The sequence below is a fragment of the Lissotriton vulgaris genome, chromosome 2_1 (genome assembly GCF_964263255.1).
Source record: "Lissotriton vulgaris chromosome 2_1, aLisVul1.2, whole genome shotgun sequence".
Classification (NCBI taxonomy): domain Eukaryota; kingdom Metazoa; phylum Chordata; class Amphibia; order Caudata; family Salamandridae; genus Lissotriton; species Lissotriton vulgaris.
The window spans coordinates 473,664,632-473,685,017 of record NC_141687.1 but is presented as its reverse complement, the minus strand read 5'-3'; the positions used below and the strand labels follow the sequence as shown (position 1 = coordinate 473,685,017).

Genomic DNA, 20,386 nt, shown 5'->3' with positions numbered 1-20,386 from the left:
TTGAGGCAGATGCTGCGGGGGAAGGTGTGGTCTGACCCCGCCGTTGTCCCCGACCGCCACCACGGCGGTTTCCACGGCCGCCACCGCGTTGAAAGGATTGTTGCGGCGCGTGGCTGGCAGCACGTGTGGGGGCGCCCCTTCCTTGGCCACGAAAGGGGCGAAACGAACCCGGTTGCTGACGCTGGGTCGAGAGACCCAAGGACTTGGCCGTGACCCTGGAGTCCTTGAAGCGTTCCAGCGCGTGGTCCGCCTTGTCACCGAACAGGTGACAGCCATCGAACGGCATGTCCATCAATGTATTCTGGACATCTGCCGAAAAATTGGCGGATCTCAGCCAGGCGTGCCGACGAATCGCCACCGTCGTGGACATCGCCCTGCCCAGCGAGTCGGTCGTATCAAGACCACACCTAATCGAATACTTAGCTGCATCTCGGCCCTCAGCCACAGCCTGACCGAGTTTTGCCCGCACCTCCATGGGGCATTCTGGCAGCAGTTCCGCAACCGTATCCCACAGAGAGTGGGTGTAGCGGCCCAAGAGGCAAGCGGTGTTGCAAGACCGCAGGCCCAAACTAATGGACGAGAAGACCTTCTTGCCAAACTGGTCATACCTCTTGGATTCCCGGTCGGGCGGGGCCGACGGGAATGCGGACTGGGAGGTCGAGGCCTGGATCACCAGACTCTCAGGAGTGGGGTGGGTAGACAGGAACTTGGGGTCGTCCGGACAAGGACGGTGGCACCTGGCCACGTTCCGATCAACAGGCGCACCTGAAGCGGGCCTGGACCACGTGCCCAACAGAACGTCTGACAAGGCTTCATTAAACGGCAGCAGTGGCTCCTGTGGGCATGACTGCGGTTTGAAGACCTCAGTGAGGATGTTAGGCCTCACGGCCGCGACGGGGAGCTCAAGGTGTAAGGCCTTGGCAGCCCTCATCAGCACCACTGAATATGCAGCTCCCTCCACCGATGCCACGGAAGGAGGAGAGACCAAACCAGGGTTAGGAGAGTCGTCCAGACCACTGGCATCCCCCAAGTCACCTGTCCAGTCCGGGTCATACTGGCACTCGCGTGACAGAGGGTCCTCGGACCCCTCCCAACCTTCACCGAACTCTTCATCTTCTCCGTACTCGGAGTCAACGATGTAGACCGGCTCCTCGGGGTTCATGGGCCCCACCGGCGCCGATCCCGGCGTCGAGCGACGCCGGTCCGACTCCGCATCCGGCGTCGGGGAAGGTAAGGGGACGGCGCCGCCCGGAGCCGGCGTCGGAGCCCCATTGCCGGCCGGAGCCGGCACCGGAGAACCGGCGCCGTGCGGGGACGGCGTCGGGGGTAACCCCGATGGTAACGGCGCCGGAGAGGCCGGAAGACCAGCCGGCGCCGATCCCGAAGGCCCTTGCGGCGCCGGGGTCGGAGCCGTCGGCGGCGCCGGGGCCAGAGCACCCGACGGCGCGAGGCAGGGACACCCGAACCGATAGGGCCCCCAGACGGTGGCACTGGGCCCGAAGGCGCCGTAGGCCCCGTCGGAGAACCGAGCGCCCTCATGGCCATGAGGAACGCCTCGATCTCCTCAGGCGTCGCGCCGTGCCCAGGGACCGGAGGGTATGAGGCAGGCCGCGCCGGCGACTCTCGCGGAGCCGCGGGGTTGGGGTCACCCGAGCCCCCGGCCGCATCGCGCGAGCGTCGGGGGGAGTCGGGGGTACGATGACGACGCCCCGACTTCTTGTGCTTCTTACCTGATGAGCCCGACGAGTGGTGTCGACTTCCGGAACGCTCGGCGCGGCTCCGCGACCGCTCCCTCGAACGCTCTCTCGACCTCCGGCCGGACCGGGACCGCTCCCGGTCCCGACGTTGGGCCGACACCCGGAGCTCCAGTAGCTTGCGGGACCGCTCCCGCCTAGCCTTGTTGGTGAGGGCCCGGCAGTCGACGCAGGAGTCCACGTCGTGGTCGGGGCCCAGACACCGGAGACAGAGGCGGTGATGGTCCGTGACCGACATCGTGCGTTCACAGTCATCACAGTGCTTGAACCCAGGCATCCTATCAGGCACAAAGAGTGAAATAACAATTCGAAAAACTTGGTCAAAAGACCGGAGTACTGCTCTTCGGATCTGCGCTTACTGGCGCGGAAAAAAGAAGAACTGACGTCAGCGCGCGGAGGCGGCGTCTATATACTCCAGCGACGTCATCACGGCGCACGACGCCGACGACGGACGCGGAGCCGACGACGGACGCAGAGCCGCAGGGGACGCCTGCAGACGACGCCTACCGACGCGCAGGGGTACTGCTACGCAAAAGTTTCCGGATCCAGACTGACGCCTGGGGATATTCTAAGGTAAGGAATCTAAAACTAACGTGTTTCTTTCAGATAATGTGTACAATTAGCTAATCCCTGATTAGCATATGTAATTTACCTGTTAGTTACTAGTATATGGTATCAGTTTACCCAGAGCCTGTAGGTTAAATGTCACACATGGACTGCAGCACCCAGTGCCACCACTAAAGTGGCAAGTGAAAACATGACTCTAGGCCTGCCACTGCAGCCCAGCTGTGCTTCTAAACTGCAAATTCGTCTTGGCAAAACACAATTTTTGCCAGGCCTAAAACTTCCATTTTAATACTGGCAACTCACTTCTAAGGTAGGCTCCAACTAACCATAGAGCAATAGGCATGATATTTAAAAAGTGAGGTATGTGTCCTTCAGTTTAACGTCCTGTTAGATGTTTTTCCTCAATGCAAGGATTGCAGTCTCTTAGAAAAGCACAAAGTTACTATTTAACACTTTCTAATGTATAACTTCAGATTGGGAATCGCTAGAATCCTGGTTCTACCACTCAAATTAAGAGTAATTTAAAATTCAAACGGACGACAAAGTTGGAAATAAAATTACTATTTTGAAAATGCCACTCCTATAAATGTGATTTTCTTGCCTTAAACCTCTAATAGCCCATTCTGAGATAATCCCCAACTGTCATTCGGCAGCCTGCTGAGAGATGTGCATTGCTCTCAGGAAAGGGAACAAAAGGACCTTGGATGGGAGGTGGTGTCACCACCTCCTGACATCCAATTTCATTATGACTGTGAGAATTGTTTTTAATCCTAACTTTAGTTATTGATCTTCGATGCAGCGTGAGAATGACTGCCATTCTCTTTCACCTTAAAATGGCATCAATGTTCGAACGAGTTCTCCCGTCCCGCGAGTCCGAGAAATCATGTAAAGTCTTCATGTGAAAGTTAAACTCCAGATCCGTATTAGACTGGCTTTTCAAGCTGTCTGGGCCACCACAGGGGACAGCTTAAAAAGGGAGAAGTGTTGGGTGATAGTCCTATCACTGTCTACAAGACCAAAAAGAAATGGCCCACACACACTTCCTTTCAAGCTGGCCCAAATCGCAGTGCCAAACCACCCAGGAAGCCAGTCCAACACTAGAGAGGATCCCGCTACATGTGTAGATGCTTGATCTAGATGCAATGGTCAAATGTCACTGCGCACAGCAGAGTTCGGGCAGACCCAGTGCTGCTCTCTACACATTAGAGACTTCCATTAACGGCTCGGATCTGTTTCTGTACTACAGCAGGGTTGCAAAACAGATTGCAGTTCACCCAAGATTATGTTCCTCAAGTGGGTAGACAATTGCCTAATGACAACCCTTTCACACTGAACAATGACATATCATTAGAATTGTAACTCAGGTCATTGATTGGACATGAAGGGGCTTTTCAGTAGTGGAATGGCCTTGGCCATTGTGAGTTACTCAGAGCCTTACCTGTCTGCAATGAGCTGCTAACAATTCTCGACAGAGCTCTTTAACTAGGATTGAAAGTCAAGGGTCACCTGGACATGGGTGACATTCATTTGTTAATGGTTTCTACAGCCCAACGTTCATGCTTTAATTTGTTTGAGCATGAACGTCTTCTCTCTAATATATGATACAATATGGATAAAGATCTTCTGGATTGTCTAAGCAGATGTTATCCTGCTAGAAGTTCCTGGCTGTTTGTTTCTTTGAAAGTTTTACATCTCCCTGATAATGTTTAGGAGTTCTTTTATGCAATTCCCTTACTCCAAAACGTGTGTGCTGTAGAAAAGTGTTATGGCAACTTAACGCCTTCTCCATATCCTTCCTGTAATGAGTGTGCTGCCTGCTTATTTTCGGAAGACTGCTTTCTTCTACTTTTTTGGTGGAAGCCTGGAGTCAGTGTGCAACTTTCTTAAGGTTTCCAACGTACCACTACTGTTGTTTCCACAGGCTATCTACTGTTATTGAAGGGCAAGGTGAATACAAACCACTATAAAGAAGAAGTTGAATAAATACAGCCAACCATCTACATGAGTGGAATGATAGTAAATCTAACAAAAGCTGCTGACTGTTTATCTTTTCTTTAGAATGTTCATCCCATTGATATTCACACACATGAAACAATGGCATGATCAGTCCATATAAAATACTGAGAGTAAATATTTAATGGCAGAGCCTTGTCGGATATCAGGATCCAGTCTAATATATGGTCCTGCTTGCGTGCATGTTTTTCCTCATCTTTAGATCCTATAAAATTTAGAAAGGTTGACTCCAAGACTTTCATCCCGCTTCATAGAAACATAAAAGTTCCCAAGTACTCTCATTGATCAATTATGTATGGGATGGGATGGGATGGGATGGGATGGGGTGGGATGGGGTGGGATGGGATGGGGTGGGGTGGGGTGGGGTGGGATGGGGTGGTGTGGGGTGGGGCGGGCGGGGCGGGGACATTTACCCACAGACTATTAGAAAAGCTTGAGACATAAACTTTGCAGACAAGGTCAACTCAATATGTAACAACTCTTGAACCACAAGAGCTAAATAGTTTATTCAGTGGTTTGGCGGCATTTTTTTAAAATCACTTTTTTAAAGGGTTTGATGATGGGAGATGACATTCCACAGACTGTGTTTTTTGTTTTCTTAAAGATTTCCACTGCTAGTGATGCTTTGCCTTCGCAGCAGTTCTCCTTCTCCCATTTGCACAATTGCCAATCAGATAAGAGGCCAGATGCTTCTTTCGTCCATCTCCCATAGGTGTCAGATGGTGATCAGGAAAGCTGACACCTGCCCAGTGTCCTTGTCGGATTTAGACTGGAATACTGGGGCAGCACTGATCTGTTCAGAGGTCTTTGTGGTCGGGGACATTAGGAAGAGCAAAGAGAGGTTAACCTCTATTTCTCGACCCCTGTCACTGACTTAGAGGGGGAACAAAAAAAATCTCCTTGGCACTTGGGCAAGGACAAAGTGCGGTTTGAATCACCAAGGAGATTTCCTCAAAGCATCTCTTGGACCTTTGGCTACGTTTAATATTAAATGATTAGTATGTCTCTCAAATGCGTCTTTAGCCACCCAGTATGGGGTAGGGGAATTGAGGAGTTAGCGCATACCCATCACAGTATTTGACCATGCCAAAGATGGTCATAGCTCCACTCAGCACACGTTGATTTGTAATGTTTAAGTTTGACTTTATGTCTGGGATGCGGAATTCCTGCTGAGGGAATCCTTTTTGGGGATGTTTCATAATCTGGAAATTATTTGTGGTGCCTTCTGGACTTTATTAATTCACTGAATTATTTTTGGAAATTACTTATTTTTGACTTCGACAATGCGAGGTTCTGAACAATGCAACTGAATCCTGATAAATATGTGTATCACTTATTTAGAGTTTTCACATTTAGGAGCGGACGGCTGTAACAATTCAGGATCTAGAGCAACTTTATGGAACTTCAGATTGGCATCATTGCACCCGTTACTGTTTTTTTGTGAGTGAGACTGAAGTGCTTTGGGGCTAGCACGTCATTCGTAATGATGGTCCATATAATTGGACGTAATCATTGTCATTCAGACTAATGTATATGAACATTTTCATGTATCCTAATTTTTTTAAGAGGTTTCCGAGGGATCAATGATACTTTTAATAGGTTTGTGTAAGATGTATAGATATATGTAATACTAATGTGTGTTTACTGTAAGCTTTTATTTAGCCTGTCTTGCACTGCCTTTTGGGATCCCCAAAAAACAAGCCATACTTTGATAACCATTTGTAAAAGGTACCAACCACCTTTTATATTTTTTTACACATTTAATTGTGAACATTTTTATTTATGTGATCAAACGTAAGGGAAACAAAATGGCTGTCCTCAGAACATCTTTGTAAACGTCTGTTGCTTCCCCAGACTCTTTGACCATTCTGCAATAAATGTGGCATAATACAAGTGAGTATATGGACTTTGTAGTTTGAAATATTTGGCTTAGATTGTAAAGGGGAAGAAAACTTATAACCTGGGAGAATAGTGCCTTCCTAGTTAAACTCACATTTCAACCTTAATTACAGAAGAACAAATGCTGACTTTCGAATACATGACATAGCAGTGGTTAGATGGTTACTCCATATAAACGTTTTTTCGCCACTAACATTGGGACATTTTGACAAATCTGTGCTAAATGTTCCCAAATATTTATGTTTAATCATTTAAATATTTTGGCACTTTAGTCAGGAGGAAATTTAGGGATATCCCAAAATGTGGCTTCTCTATTTTTCTTCAAATAAGGAACCTCTCGATATTTTATAGAAAAAAAATACTTTATATAACAACTCAAAGCTTGCGTGCATTTGAAGACCAGTTCCTTCAGTGCTCTTTTCCAAATTTTGTACAATTCAAGACTTTCTATAATTTTACAAAGAAAATTCAGACTTTACAATTTTATTAATGGATGTGGATAGAATCTTATTGGCTTTATGGAGCTGAACATCTGCATTTTTTGTGTTGGTGTATGATGTCTTGGAGTTACTGTGACGATTGTTGCGCGCTATCAGTACGTTGTGAAACCATCATATAAGAATAGCATAAGGAATAATGCAACTGACATAAATCCTTACCATAATGATCTACTGATTTCTCAAAGAAACTATTTAATAAAGCGAGTGTGTTGCCTCTAAGATGACATTCTATAAATATAATCGTGTCTTTATTGAGAAAGGATCAGCAGTCTAAACAACAAAAAAGCAGCAGGTCATGATGGGACAAGAACTAGCGTTCCATATAGAAACTGACAACTTTAGTTAGGACCTACCTCTACGGGCATGCATTGGATCCTTATTTGGTTTGGGGTCTGTAGTTCATGGGGGTATTTAACGAAAACATAATCCTCTAACCACAGTGGATGTGTCCCCAGAGATGGCTGATTCCCAGAGGGGTGAAAATGTGTTCCCCAACGTCCGCCTCACAAATGATTGCTGTACTTAGATGAAGAGTTTTCAAGAAGTCTCAAGATAATATGGACAACGCACATTGGGGAAGGCGGTAGTGTCACACGGAACAGGACAGGTTGTGGGCTGTGCACTATGGGATTTGAGCACATGGATGCTGGGTCTATGGCACTGCCTAAGAACATGCATCCACAGCATATTGAATATTGCCTGAGGCCATACCCACTGAATATATTGCATGGGGGTTAGTGAGTCATAACAGTATAACAATAATTCTTTTGAAAAGATTTGTTCCAGAAATCAATATAAAATGTTATGTAAAGAATGTAATTTCCTAAAGAAAATGTCAGACAATCCAAAACCTAAAACACTTAAATTCACCCGCTATGAAAGCGGTGCATTCATTTCGTGGCCTCAGAAAATGGCACAGAAAACATGATACCAATGAAATACCTAGTGACATCATTCATCACCAATGAGATTATTGATGACCTCACTGAAACTGCAAATGAATGCCCTTTTACACATATGGAAGTGTTACAAACAAAAGAAAGATCTTGCCCACTGGGATATTAGAGCGGGAGCATTCAAGTATGGCTTGCCACAGACCAAGCAGTCCAGACAGATTCTGCTTGGCATAAGCAAAGGCCAACTGCAGTGGTTCCTGCAAAATGAGTGGTAAATGCAAGCTTATGCCAAAGCGGAGACATGACACACAAAGACCATTATATATGTTTAAGGTTCTTATCCAATTGACCATTGGGTTGGAAAACCCAAATGCAGCACCAAGACAAAGACACGTACTTGCACAGAAAGACTGTTAGGTATGTGGTATTTCTATAATGCAAACCTAGTCAAAAGACAGCTGAACACTGTACATTATCAATGAAGAGTGATAGTATAGGTGTCTGGTTTGTGGATGACTATTGATTGAGGTGTACTGTTCTTCAACCCCTTAGCCGCAGCGGTAATTCCGCCATGGTGCTGGGGGGGAGGGGGAGGTCGCATGGCGCCGCCATGCTTGTGACGGAACAACTCCGTCACGAGCCACGGGCGGGCTGTGCTTATGACGGAGTGGTTCTGTCACGACTCTGCCTACTCACGAATTCGCCCGCCCAGGCAGGGAATTAGTGCTGCGTGGGCAGAGCAGCCGCGTCCTGACAGAACCACTCCGTCATGAGCACACGCCACCTGTGGCTCGTGACGGAGGGGTTCTGTCACAAGCATTGAAGGGGTTAAAGAGGCGAGTCTTCAACTCTTGCCTAAATTGGAGCAGCAGTCCCGATAGATACATTGACACTGTTCCAGATTGTGGGTGCACAGATAGAAAAGGTCTGCTATCTTTGATTTTTCTTTTTTACACTTCTTAGTCTGCAGTCTGATGGTGTCTGGCTGCAGCTATGCGACAATCAGCAGAGATGGTGAGGTTGTCTGAAAAGATAAGTGGGGTTGTGGTCATGACGACTGTAAATAATGTCGCTTGATTTTGAAGATAGTGCAGGTCGGCAAAAGGAGCCAATGAAATTCAACTGAACAGGACTGATGTTAGTATATTTCTTCACGCCATGGACGAGATGTGCTGCATACTCTTAAGGGGTACCAGGGTGGGGCTGGGGAGCCAGGGAGCACAGCATTACCACCATCAAGATGCAAGAGTCTGAGGGCTTCAACAACAGTTCTGAAGTCACTTTATGGATTACATGGTTGGGCTTTCTTTAGAAGAGAAAATGGCTACCATGCCATTATTGGTCTCACTTTGCACTCGTTGATGTCTTCTGGGAAAACAGTATAGAGAGCAAAGGGCTTGACTGAACAGAAGGCCCAACAAAGCCTTGTCCTGAAAGTTTGCAAGGCATGATTATAGAGTATATCTAAATTCTAGTGCCTCTGCATAGAGAATTGAAGCATGTCATTAGGCGTATCACATAAATGGATAATTTTGACCCTAATGGTAACAGAGCCAATACTCAATACAGAATCATTAATACCTTTATTGCGATGAACTTGATTATAATAAAAATAAATAACATCTCATTGCCAGTTGTATCAAGCCATATGCAAAGTGATATTAAGTCAGATGGTATACTGGGGAAGCTATTAGGACAAGGCCATTTTCCAATGAATCCGCTATGGTGATTGTGCTCCCCGACTACACCAAACGTACAAGTTACTTACCTTCGGTAACAATGTATCTAGTAGAGACAATCCTAGCTGCAGATTCCTTAATGTAGAATTATCCCTAGGCGTGACACTGGATCCGGAAAATTGTTCTTTTGTCCAGCATCTCTGCACGCCGGGGGGGCAGTACCGCGTGACTCCGCCCTGACGTCGTCGGCAGGCGCGACGTCAGCGAGGTCACAATAGCCCCACCACGGAGCACCAACATCAGTTTTCTTCGGAGAACTGTTCTGGGCTACAACGCGGAGCCATCACAAACAAAAACTGTGAGAATATGGGAACATGGTGCGAAATAACAGACAAACAGAAAGGAAAGAAGTGAATGGAGGAGAACAGCCCATTCGGGAAAGTGCCAGGCACTGTGGCACTGAAAACCATAGAAGGGAAGAGCAGAGCACAGCCACTGCAAAGCAAACCTGTAAACAAATACAACATTCTCCCTGGAGACAGAAAAAAGCATATGAAAAACTGCAACAAACGAAAGAAGTCTGCAACCACAGTTCATTAACAGAGAAGGACAGAAGAGTAACAACAATTTACCCCAAGACAACACCCCCAAGGAGAGTTGCGTCCCCTGAAAGGAGCCAAGACAGAGGCCCAATCAAGGGACCCCAACTCAGAGGACTGCACATGAGTCAGAAACTCCCAACTAGGAAAAAGGGGAAAATATGACAAGGCCCCACAGGGGAAACACCAGAGGGTAGGGATGCAGGATCACCCATCAACCTACCAGTTATGGACCAAATGGAGGGAAAGAATGCAAACCCACCAAACAAGCATTCCGCTAGGGAGGAGTGAAAGAGGACATTCGCAGAAGACAAAGCACCCAGCAGCACGCGAGTGTGGAAGAGCAAGCTAAGGGCCTCGCAGAACGGGTAGGAAGGGCGGGTTGTGAAGGAATCTGCGGCTAGTACCGGCTCTACCAGATACATCGTTACCAAAGGTAAGTACCTTGTACATCTGATAGAGACTACTAGCCGCAGATTCCTTAATGTAGAATAGATACCCTAGCCATACCCACAGGGAAGGAGGGTCTGCAAGAGGACCCACCAGCCTGGACATAACAGAAGGCCCCATAGGACAGGGCGAGGAGCAACCCCTACAGTCAGAACACCACCGATCCCAAGGGGGATGCGGGAAGAAGAAAGGAAGAGGAAGCCCATTCACACTCCGCAGAGGAAACAGGGGGAAGGCAAGAGGAGTTTGAAGCACCCCACCTCTATATCAGGCAACAAAACCCTCCATCCAGGGCCAAGGCACTGAAGAGGAAGAAGATCAACCACAAGACCCCAAGGAGACAAGGCAGAAAAGAAGGCAAGTTTCCCCCCACCAGAAACACACCTGTGAAAAGGGCAGCTGATCCTACCACAGCTAGAAGTCAATAGACCAGACAGAACAGCGCCTACAGCAATAAAGCAGGCCTGAGCAGAAAGAGCAGCCTGGGGACACCCAGGAAGACCAAGCAGGGTGCGCCTGAAACAGGGAGGAACAGAAATCTATCCCAGCCCCCAAGACAGAGAGCCACAAGGCGAAGAAGGCCGCGGACACACCCGAGGAAGGGGTCCGCACACACAACACAAAAAGTCGAGGAACCAGAGCCATGACGCCAAGCCCCAGACAGCAGGGCAGACCAGGCTAACAGCGCAGCGACCCCGGAGAAGGAAACCCCGGGCGCCGCCAAAGCATTCCAACCACCTAGAAGGGAATTGCACCTGCAACGTTCTTAAATGCCAGGGAGAGCGGAGACCCGAAGGCAACCACAGCTTCCAAGCATAGAGCAAGCTATATAACAGCTACTACTACCCTACCTAGGGTATGTTAAGTCTCAGGACATGGGAACCCTCTTAGGAAGAAACTTCTGCAGCAGAGGACAACAGAAAAATACGTGGGAAAACCCCCAGCAGAAGGTTGTCAAGCAGCTAAGAAGAAACAACTAGAGGAAAAAACACACAGTCAAGAAGGGCCGGCCAGGAGGAGGAGGAGGATGAGGATGAATACCAGGGCGAGGACGAGGACGAGGCCGAGGACGAGGACGAGGAGGATGAAATCCCGGCAAGAACCTCCGGATGGCCGAGTCTGCACCGGCGTGAAACAAGAATGCCATCGAAGGGAAGATCCACCAGCCATTACCGAACATTTTTCTGGGAACACACTGTCCAAAAGGCAAGCATGGTGGCGAATGGCAGCCGAGGAAGCCATGGCCCGACCAAGCACCTCAGAGATGTCCTGAACAGCTGCAGATCCAAGGGACGCCGCCGAGTCCCACAAGCAAGTGGTGGCCCAAGCCAACACACAAATTGTTAAGGGCCCGCAGAGCAGCACTGGTCGAAGCAAACATATTGTGCCCCCAAGAGCCCAGCCAGCTGGCCTCCCGTGATGGTGGAGACAACAGCGACGGCAGGGAGGGAAAGGCATTCCGCAAAAGGGGCCCACTAGCAGAGGGGTGGAAGGAAAGACACACCTGGTCACGTGGTCCTGGAAGGTGCCGGTGCAGAAGGTGTTGGGGCACCTGATCCCCCATGGCGGGGTGCCCCAAGTCCCCATCAGAGAAGAATGGGCCGAACCCTCAAAGGGAAGCAGCAACTCCCTCCCACCAGAGCCCTGGTGGAGAACCTCCAAAAGGTGATCTGCAAGAAAATGAGCAGCCGGATCACCCACGTGCAAAATTCCCACAGCCATGGAAACAGTGCGAGAGAGCCCACACCCGCCTCCGTAGGGCCCGCGGTGGGGAAAGCAGCTCCTCTGTTGGCGACGGCTGCAAGCTAAGGCGACCATTCCCTTAGCCAATCGGAGTAGGGAAGAGACCGAGGCGCCGAGGAGTGGGGGACCTGTTGTTCCTCTGGCAATACCATGGCCGCTGTGATGGTGAGGAGCCGGCCTTTGATGACATCGGGGAAAAAGCCACGACGCAGCGGCCCGTCTCTAGGCAAGGAGAACACCAGCAGGCGTCCACCCTCCGGGGAAGAAGGAACGTCCAAGACGAGTCCACGCCTGTCCGGTGCTGTAGAATCCGCAACCTCGAGCAGGGTGTCGTCATCATACGGCACCACCGGAGAGGCCGGACAGGCCTCCGCTGCATCACACAGCACTGGAGACCAGGGTGGGAGCGGAGCCGAGGTGGCTAGGGGACGGTGTCAGAACGGCGCCGGCTCAACCTCCGACGAGCCAGCCACCTGGGTGGAGGGACGAGAGGCACCAGGGGAGTGGCAAGGAGCCCCCCGCTAGCCGCAACCCATGAGTGGGCGAGAGGGGTCCACTGACCCCCATGGTGGCGCCAAGGCTGACTCGACCTAGGGTGAGGCAGCCTCCTGCGCAGAGGGACGAGAGGGACCCGGGTAGCGATAAGGAGACCCCAGCCAGCCTCGACCCAACAGAGTACGAGAGGGGCACGCCGACCCCTGTGGCGCCCCCAAGGCCAACTCGACCTCCAACATGCGTGGAGGAACAAGAGGGGCCCGGGTAGGGACAAGGGGTCCTCAGCCAGCCTCAACCCATGATGGGACGAGGGGGGTCCGCCAACCCCATTGGCGCCGCCAGGGCCAGCAGCGGCGTCACCTCGGCCTTAGAAAGGATCACCTTTTCAAAGGGCCAAAAGGGGCTCGGGAATGCGACCCGAGCCCCGGCGACCTCCCATGACACCACCAGGAGTTTGCGGTGAAGCTGGGGCGCCGTGGTCCGAAGGAGGGACCCCCAAAGGGCCACACCCCAACAGCACCACATCCTCCAAGCATGGATAGGAAGCAGTCGGGCCGGAGCCGTCGGCGACGCCACAGAGGCCCCGCTCAGAGCAAGGGATCCGCTGATATCCCAGGAGGAAAAGGAGGAGGAGGAGGATAAGCCAGTGAGGCCTGTAAAGCCGCTCCATATGTCTCCATTTGGCCTCTCGATGCCCCCTAACCAGGAAATAGTGAATAGGGGGCCGATATGTGGGGCCACATCACCCGCAGAGAGCCCACGCCCTCAACAGGCCGGAAACCAGTCCTCAGGGACAAACTGAGACACTTACCGACGGGGAAGCAATGCTTTTGCGGCACAGGAGAGGGATAAGGACGATGACGGCGACGGCTGCTTCAAAAACCTTCCACAGAAGCTGATCGAGGGGACGAAGCTGACCTAGACAGGTGAGCCGAGAGAAGTTTCATCCAGCATTCCCGCAGCGACTTCGGCTTCAACCGTTGGCACGCCTCACAATCAGTGGAGCCGTGATCTTCCCCCAAACACCACATGCAAATGAGGTGAGGGTCCGGCGCCGACATCATGCATCCACAAGACGAACACGTTTAAGCCCGAAGGCATCTGCACACTGTTCCCACAAAACACACGCAATAGCTAAGGGAAAGGCCTAGCAGGCCCAGAGCATGAACCGGATCAGTGTTGCACGTGGAAAAGGAAAAAACTGATGTTGTTGCGCCGGGGTGGGGCTTATGTGACATCGCTTACGTCTCACCCATGGAGGATGTCAGGGCGGGGTCATGCGGGCAGAAATGCTAGAGATACTGGATGCATCATTACAAAAATCTCACAAAGATGGCTGTGGATTGACTCTCTCAAACCAATCAGGCGACAGCGACTGGAGCTCGTTCAGAACCAGTGATCAAAAATTGAGATGCTAGGGTACCTGCGGATCCACACAGTAACTCCAACATATCTGATTAACCACATGAATTCCTCAGCAGTTATTTGGGATGAGTGATCAACAACCTACCTGATGAGTTGAAGCGAAACAGCCATTTCTCCTTGTCTCGGCCCTGGTTGGTGAGGTTTGAAATTAGGTGCTGCTTATTACCGTCAATTGAAAGGTGGATGGAAGAGTTGTTGCAAGGTGAGGGTTACTGGAAACTGGTTTCTACATTTGAGTTTGATTTAAAGAACAAGTTACTCAGTTTCAGTAAGGCTCTTTCTGGTTGATAATTTAGCCACTCACTCTTCAGCTTTAGAATATTTCTTGGTGCCCCTCAGGATCTAGAAGATTGAACCCCTTGCATGCTGATGACGGCCCCCATCCGTCATGCACTACGGCGCTCATGTGCTGATGACGGCTGAGGGCCGTCATCAACCCGCCCACTCGCGATTTTTTCCGCAGAATCGCGGCAGCATGCAAGGGGTTAAAAAGGCATTGCTCCTACACACTGGTAGGTCGCACAATGCAGCTCCATGTTGAATGTGTTCCACTACAGACCAGAGCAGCATGTAAGCGCTACCTCTGCATGCCGACATCAGTTTCTTGACTCTGTTCATGCCCTTCGAGGGAAAGCCTAACAGTAATCAGAGGTACCAGAGTTCCTATTCCAAAATTGGGACAATTTTCAGATTGGAAAAGAGACCATCCTACAGAACAGGGAGATAGGAGGGCAGTGAGGAATCCAAAGTTAGTCTGTGTATCTGCCCGAAAGAGTGTTACAAAAGGTATGAAACTTATTTTTATTTTGGGTACTTCTAACTGCAAATTCCTTACCTTTAGAACAGATAACACAGTAGTACCTCCTATGGGGAGTAATTTGTGTGTGGGGGGTGTGGAATGGCTCAAAACAAAAAGCACAGCAGGACTGAAAGGGCAAAGTGCCCTTCCCGTTGCTCATGGCTGTCAAAGCAGTGGCGCTTCGAGAAAGTAGGCATGGGTGGCCCTGCTGCTGTCAGACATATCAAGAACAGGCATTCTGTCTGCCAAGATAGTGGTAACAGCTCAGTCCCTGGAGGTTGCTTTTTAGTCATGCTTAGCTGATCTTAAGGCAGAGGATTATCCGCTTTGGCAGAGTCCTTTTCTGTGCTGCATTGCCTATCAGAATCGTGCAAGCTTCGTTTCTAAGGAAAAGCAACGTTATTGTAGGTAGATGATGGACATTTTAAGTCATCAACATTTACTTCCCCTTTCACAATGATTTCAGGGGGTATCAGAATATGTTATCGATGTAAAATAGCCCATTTCCAACAAATGGATTGCACTATTTCTGTGCGCAGCTTTTACAATATATAGCGCCACAAACAGTGTACATTTCAGATTTTCAACTTTTTCAAATTATTTCAGTTTAGCCATGGTGAAGCTTATTAGAAAATATCGATTTCTGTAATGATGCCAATTTTTGACTGCAACTTCTTTCATTCATTGTTATTTCATAAAATGAGCAGCAGTTGTCAACGTCACCTGAAAATCTCTTTGGATAGCGATTACTGCTTACTCTTTATAGAATTCCTACTCCTTAAAACTTCATTAAGTGTTGTCCAGAAAAATCTCGGTTATTTCCGCACCTGGAATTACTAAAGGGCGAAATAACATGTATGTATGTTTCAGCAATAGTGTTTGTGAGTGCGTGTTGTAGCATGTAAGCTGTGTTACACTGTGGTGGGACACGAGTAAATCCTACCTCCGGACCCTAGCACTAATGCTGACCCTGCTCAACCCTGACAAATTTTTAAGTCACTCTGACATATTGAGAACATAAATGACACAATGAAGGTCACGCCAGGCCTTTGCCATATTTGGCAATTAGTAGGAGCTTTGTGCACTATGGCCATCCGTAGTGTTACGAAGCCTGTGCTTGGCACTTTGGAGTAGCAATGGTATTACTGTTGCCACCCTTGGCACAAGAGGGGATATTCCTAGCATACTATAGGAACCTATGGTTTGTGATACATGGGAAAAATAGTGAGAAACCTTTCTTAGTTTTGTTGTGGTATATAAAAGTACTTATGTTTTTATTCTCAATATTCGGAGATCAAAATGTGTGGCTTTACTAAAAAATACCGGCATAAGGAAATAAACAGTTTCAGAAAGATATATGCTTTCATTCAAGGAACTTAATTTAGTTTATTAAAAAAACATGGATATATAGGAGCAAAATGTGGGTATATTCATATTATGTCAAGTTAATGTTTGGAGACAATAATATTTGAATTCCATATCACATTTAAACCGGATATCTGAGTTTTAATTCAAGGTTTGGTTGGGGGCACGTATTACTGAAGTGATCTCCTTGGAGCCGGAGCATCTCTACTCACATTGGATGTTTGAGTAACTCGATGAGCAAAATTATTTATGACATCAGTACTGCTACCGGAGGGTAGTGTGTGCAAGATGGAACCAAATGATTATGTTGCTATCTAGACCAGTGCGTTTTCTGAATGTATCCCTAGCCTGTGCAATCCACTTAACTTAAAGTACGTATTTAATATATACATTCACACTGCAAGATCTGTAGGACTTATTTCCCCACCCTGATATTTCTAAGTAGATTCTTAGTCATAATATAAAGCTGAGAATCTACATGGAAGGAGCAAGATAGGAAAATTAAAGGAACTCAAAGGTAGACGTGAAGCAAGACTACAAACGCAGATACATTGTTGTACATGCCTACACACACATACCCTCACTAGGGAAATTAGGCAGTGATGTGGTGTTTTACTAATAATTTTTTCAAGCATTTTTAAGTGTGAATCACTTTAAGAGTGCCTACAATGTAAGTCTTTTAAACAATTTATTGTAGTCACGTTATAGGAATATGGTGCATTGAAACTCACAAATAGGATATTTTTTTCAACATTTTCTCAGGCATATCAGGCTCTCCCACTAAAATTCATGGTGGTTATTTTTGATGGACCATTTTCAAAGTTCATCAGCTGTCAAACATTCCATTAACAAAACAAGAGCAAAAGAAAACTCCAAAAGACAATGGTTTTCAATTTTGTTTCTGGTTTATAGACCATACATTGCAGTCCATTACAAGTTTCTCTCAACTTTGCAGTTCTTTTATGTAACTTGTTGTGCTTCAAAGTTACATCAGGTACACAGCTAATATAATAAACGTTTTAAGTACAAAAATATGGTTATAATATTCAGGCACCAAATAGCACAGAATTTAACATATATCATAACACATTTTATGTACAGTTCGTCAGCCTTCAAAATGTAGACATCTGTATTGCAAGTATTTTCCATAACCTGACAAGTGTAGTGTACAACTGATACCACCTTCAAATCAATAACACTTACATGTTCCTGCTACATCAAATTTGCAAAGTACCATTACATTTTTTATAAATGTTCTAATAATGTATAGCATAAATAACTAACAATTCGTTTTATAGGATTGATTGCACATTGGACAGGACATTCCTCAGTGTTTTAAGAGCTCTAGCTAAGGCATTGTTTGAATACCTGCATAAATTATGGAAACAAATACCATGAGTCTGATATCTAAACTTCTTGCAAGAGCCATTTAAATGGCAAGGGTATGGAAACTTGGAGCATAACAACTGAAGCGGTCCGCTTTAAGTGTAAGAAACTACACTATATTGTGGCCATCGTATCAAAATTTTAAAAGCTTATCCTTCACTATAGACAATGCAACATTGCTAATTTGAAGGTGCGTTTGAAGCCTTTGCCTGTTTCCTTCAAATAATTATAAAAACTAAACTAACTGTACAGTCAGATCACTGCTATGCAGACACTGTTGATCCTGTCAAAAAGGTATGAGGAACATATGTAATTGCAAATGCCTTAAAATGCATCACAAATACCACAGTGACTCATTTTAATATTTTCATCCATGTTTCTGCTTTGGCAATGCTCAGGAGTTATGGCACCAGATTTGTATGAGGCGATAACTATACAGACTTTTGATTCACATACTTTTAAAAGCTTTCCACTTTCATTATGTACGGTTATGTGCTTCTAGCCAGTTTAACAACAAAATCCTTCAGCGATGAAAAGTTTTTTAAAAAATATTGTAGTGAATAGGTATGAAAATAAAAATGGCTATTTCCAGACAATAAAATATGTTACTATGCAGCACATCAGTGGTTAAAAGGTACACCCATTCAAATAATAAAACATGAGATATTAAAAAGTAAATTAGCAACTGAAATATTTGGCTAAGAGTTTATGTCACCTCCAATTGGCTTCCCAAAAATAAACCAATTAAAAATAATTTCCGTTGTTGCACTGATGCAGACAAATGAGTCTTGGAATGATCAGAAAATATGTCTATTAAGGCACTGCAACTTCCAAAAGCCGGTTGCTTTTCCGCTTGCAAGTGGGAATGTTGCCATTCTTCTGGTTTCCTTGTATGAATTTGACACATACATCCTCCTGTTTGAACTGAACGATGAACCTAAAAGGCAACAGGAAAAAAAAATCAAAACAAGAACACATTTTATGTAGCCATCACTCGTTGATCAGCGGGTTTAGAAGGTGGGAGATTTTTATGCTACTGGTGTGTCCGGTAAAAGCAAGTGAAAATACATACTTCCACATTGTTCTTCTGCTAGGCTACAACTACATCTTGCATTAGGAGGGTAACCAACTTTGAACACCTAAAAGGTAATCCGGTAATGCCCCAGACAAACCAATTCCAATCATCTTTGTGCCAGAAAAAGATGTTGGGATCTCACCTCTTCTCAAACAAAGCAAAAAACAAGTTCTCACCAAAGCATAAAAAACACTGTGAAAACATAGGTGTTTTACATCACTTCAACTAATATATGTAAAAAGTAACCCTGGATGGTAAACTCCTCTCTGTTCGCTGAGTTTGCAGAGCTTTCCGCACTCCGTGGAGCACGCGGAGTTCCCAAAAACTCTGCTCTGCATAGCAGAGAGTTTTTTTCTCTCCCTCGCGCTTGTCAATGTCAAGTTAGCAAACGAGAGGGAAGAAAATTCCCCTTCCGATGAGATTTTATCTTGCGCGAGCTAGCCAAGGTCTAGTTGGCCAGCGTGAGTGAGGAAACTCAACCTCCTGGCAACATTTCTCAAAGCGGGTGGACGGATTTCTCAATGCGAGTGGTCGCGGCAGGTTGCGACCACTCACGTTGAGAAACCTTCCGGTCATGTTGAGAAAGCAGCGCGCTCTAGTAGAAAATCTACTCGAGCAGCAGAAAGGAAGCTGTGCCCTCTTGCGCTACGCATGGTGCAGTTTGCGGTGATTTTTACAGTGCAGGACAGACAACCGCTGCTCAAAATTGGCTTGACCCCAACTCACTCTGCCGCTCGCAGAACTCTGCATACGCAGAACTCTGTCCAGGTTTAGTAAAAAGGCCTTGCATCGCATACAAAACCTCATACATTACAATGAAAAGAAAATGTTTCAAGATTTTTATTCCCTGAAATAGCCCAAAGTATAGATTTGTTCCTGATTTGTACAGTACACTTTCTACCATTTGTAGTTCGGGTGCACAACGCAGTTGTCAAACCAGACATTGTGCTAACAATATACTTACAATGTACTTTGGGACCCCACTCCTTCAACAATTGGCTGTTTTTTTAACCAATTTCTTTCAGCATTTGGCTTCAGAATTTTTCAATTTAGAGGAGTATTTCTTTCTCATCTGATGCTATGGGCTGTTCGAATGTATCTTTCCCTCTACAAAGTAGTGCTCCTATTCAACTGTATGAGGGACTACTTTTCAAATACTGACTCCTCATTCCACTCCTGCTGGCTCCCTCCCTTGTGTATCGCATGAGTGCTCGAGAAACTGGGTTTCTTTTGAATATCTTTGAAAAAAAAAAGACTGAATATATTGATGTGTGTCTTGCCTTCAAATATGACCCTCTTCTAGTTTATATGCAAGTGAACGATGGTGCCACTGGAGCAGTCGGTATCGTTCTTTATATTTTTCCAGGTCACAGAAATTAAAGGAGGGCTACACTGAAGATTACATTGCCATCCGACCTTTAATACAGACAGAAACAAAAAACGGGATGTAGAGCTATCTACGTTTTTTAATTAGGCTTTTATTGCCTTACGCTGCAGGTATTAAGCCCATACCAACTGGCTTTGCCAATACTTGTTTACATTTATTTCGAAAGCAATTGGCGATTCCCCTTATGATTAAAGACAGTACTACAAGACAAGGTAACTCATGTAATTAAATGTGCAATATACATATACACACATACATATGTGAATACATGCAGTTTTTTTTAGGACTTTTCATGAAGATTTGTCAAACGACACCAAAGATACAGGCAAGTCAAAACGCTTTTCCTATGGAAAC

At 46.8% G+C, this 20,386-nt stretch overlaps 1 protein-coding gene across 4 annotated transcripts in view; it reads right to left on the bottom strand.

Moving 5' to 3' along the window:
- Positions 1 to 17,070: 17,070 nt before the first annotated feature.
- MYO1B (myosin IB) overlaps positions 17,071 to 20,386 on the bottom strand; it is a 757,882-nt gene continuing 754,566 nt past the window's right edge. For all 4 annotated transcript variants that reach the window (XM_086955387.1, XM_086955390.1, XM_086955388.1 and 1 more), the window contains one exon: positions 17,071 to 18,507. In XM_086955387.1, coding sequence (XP_086811513.1) covers positions 18,384 to 18,507 — 124 coding nt within the window. In that variant the 3' untranslated portion in view covers positions 17,071 to 18,383. The remainder of the gene's footprint in view (positions 18,508 to 20,386) is intronic.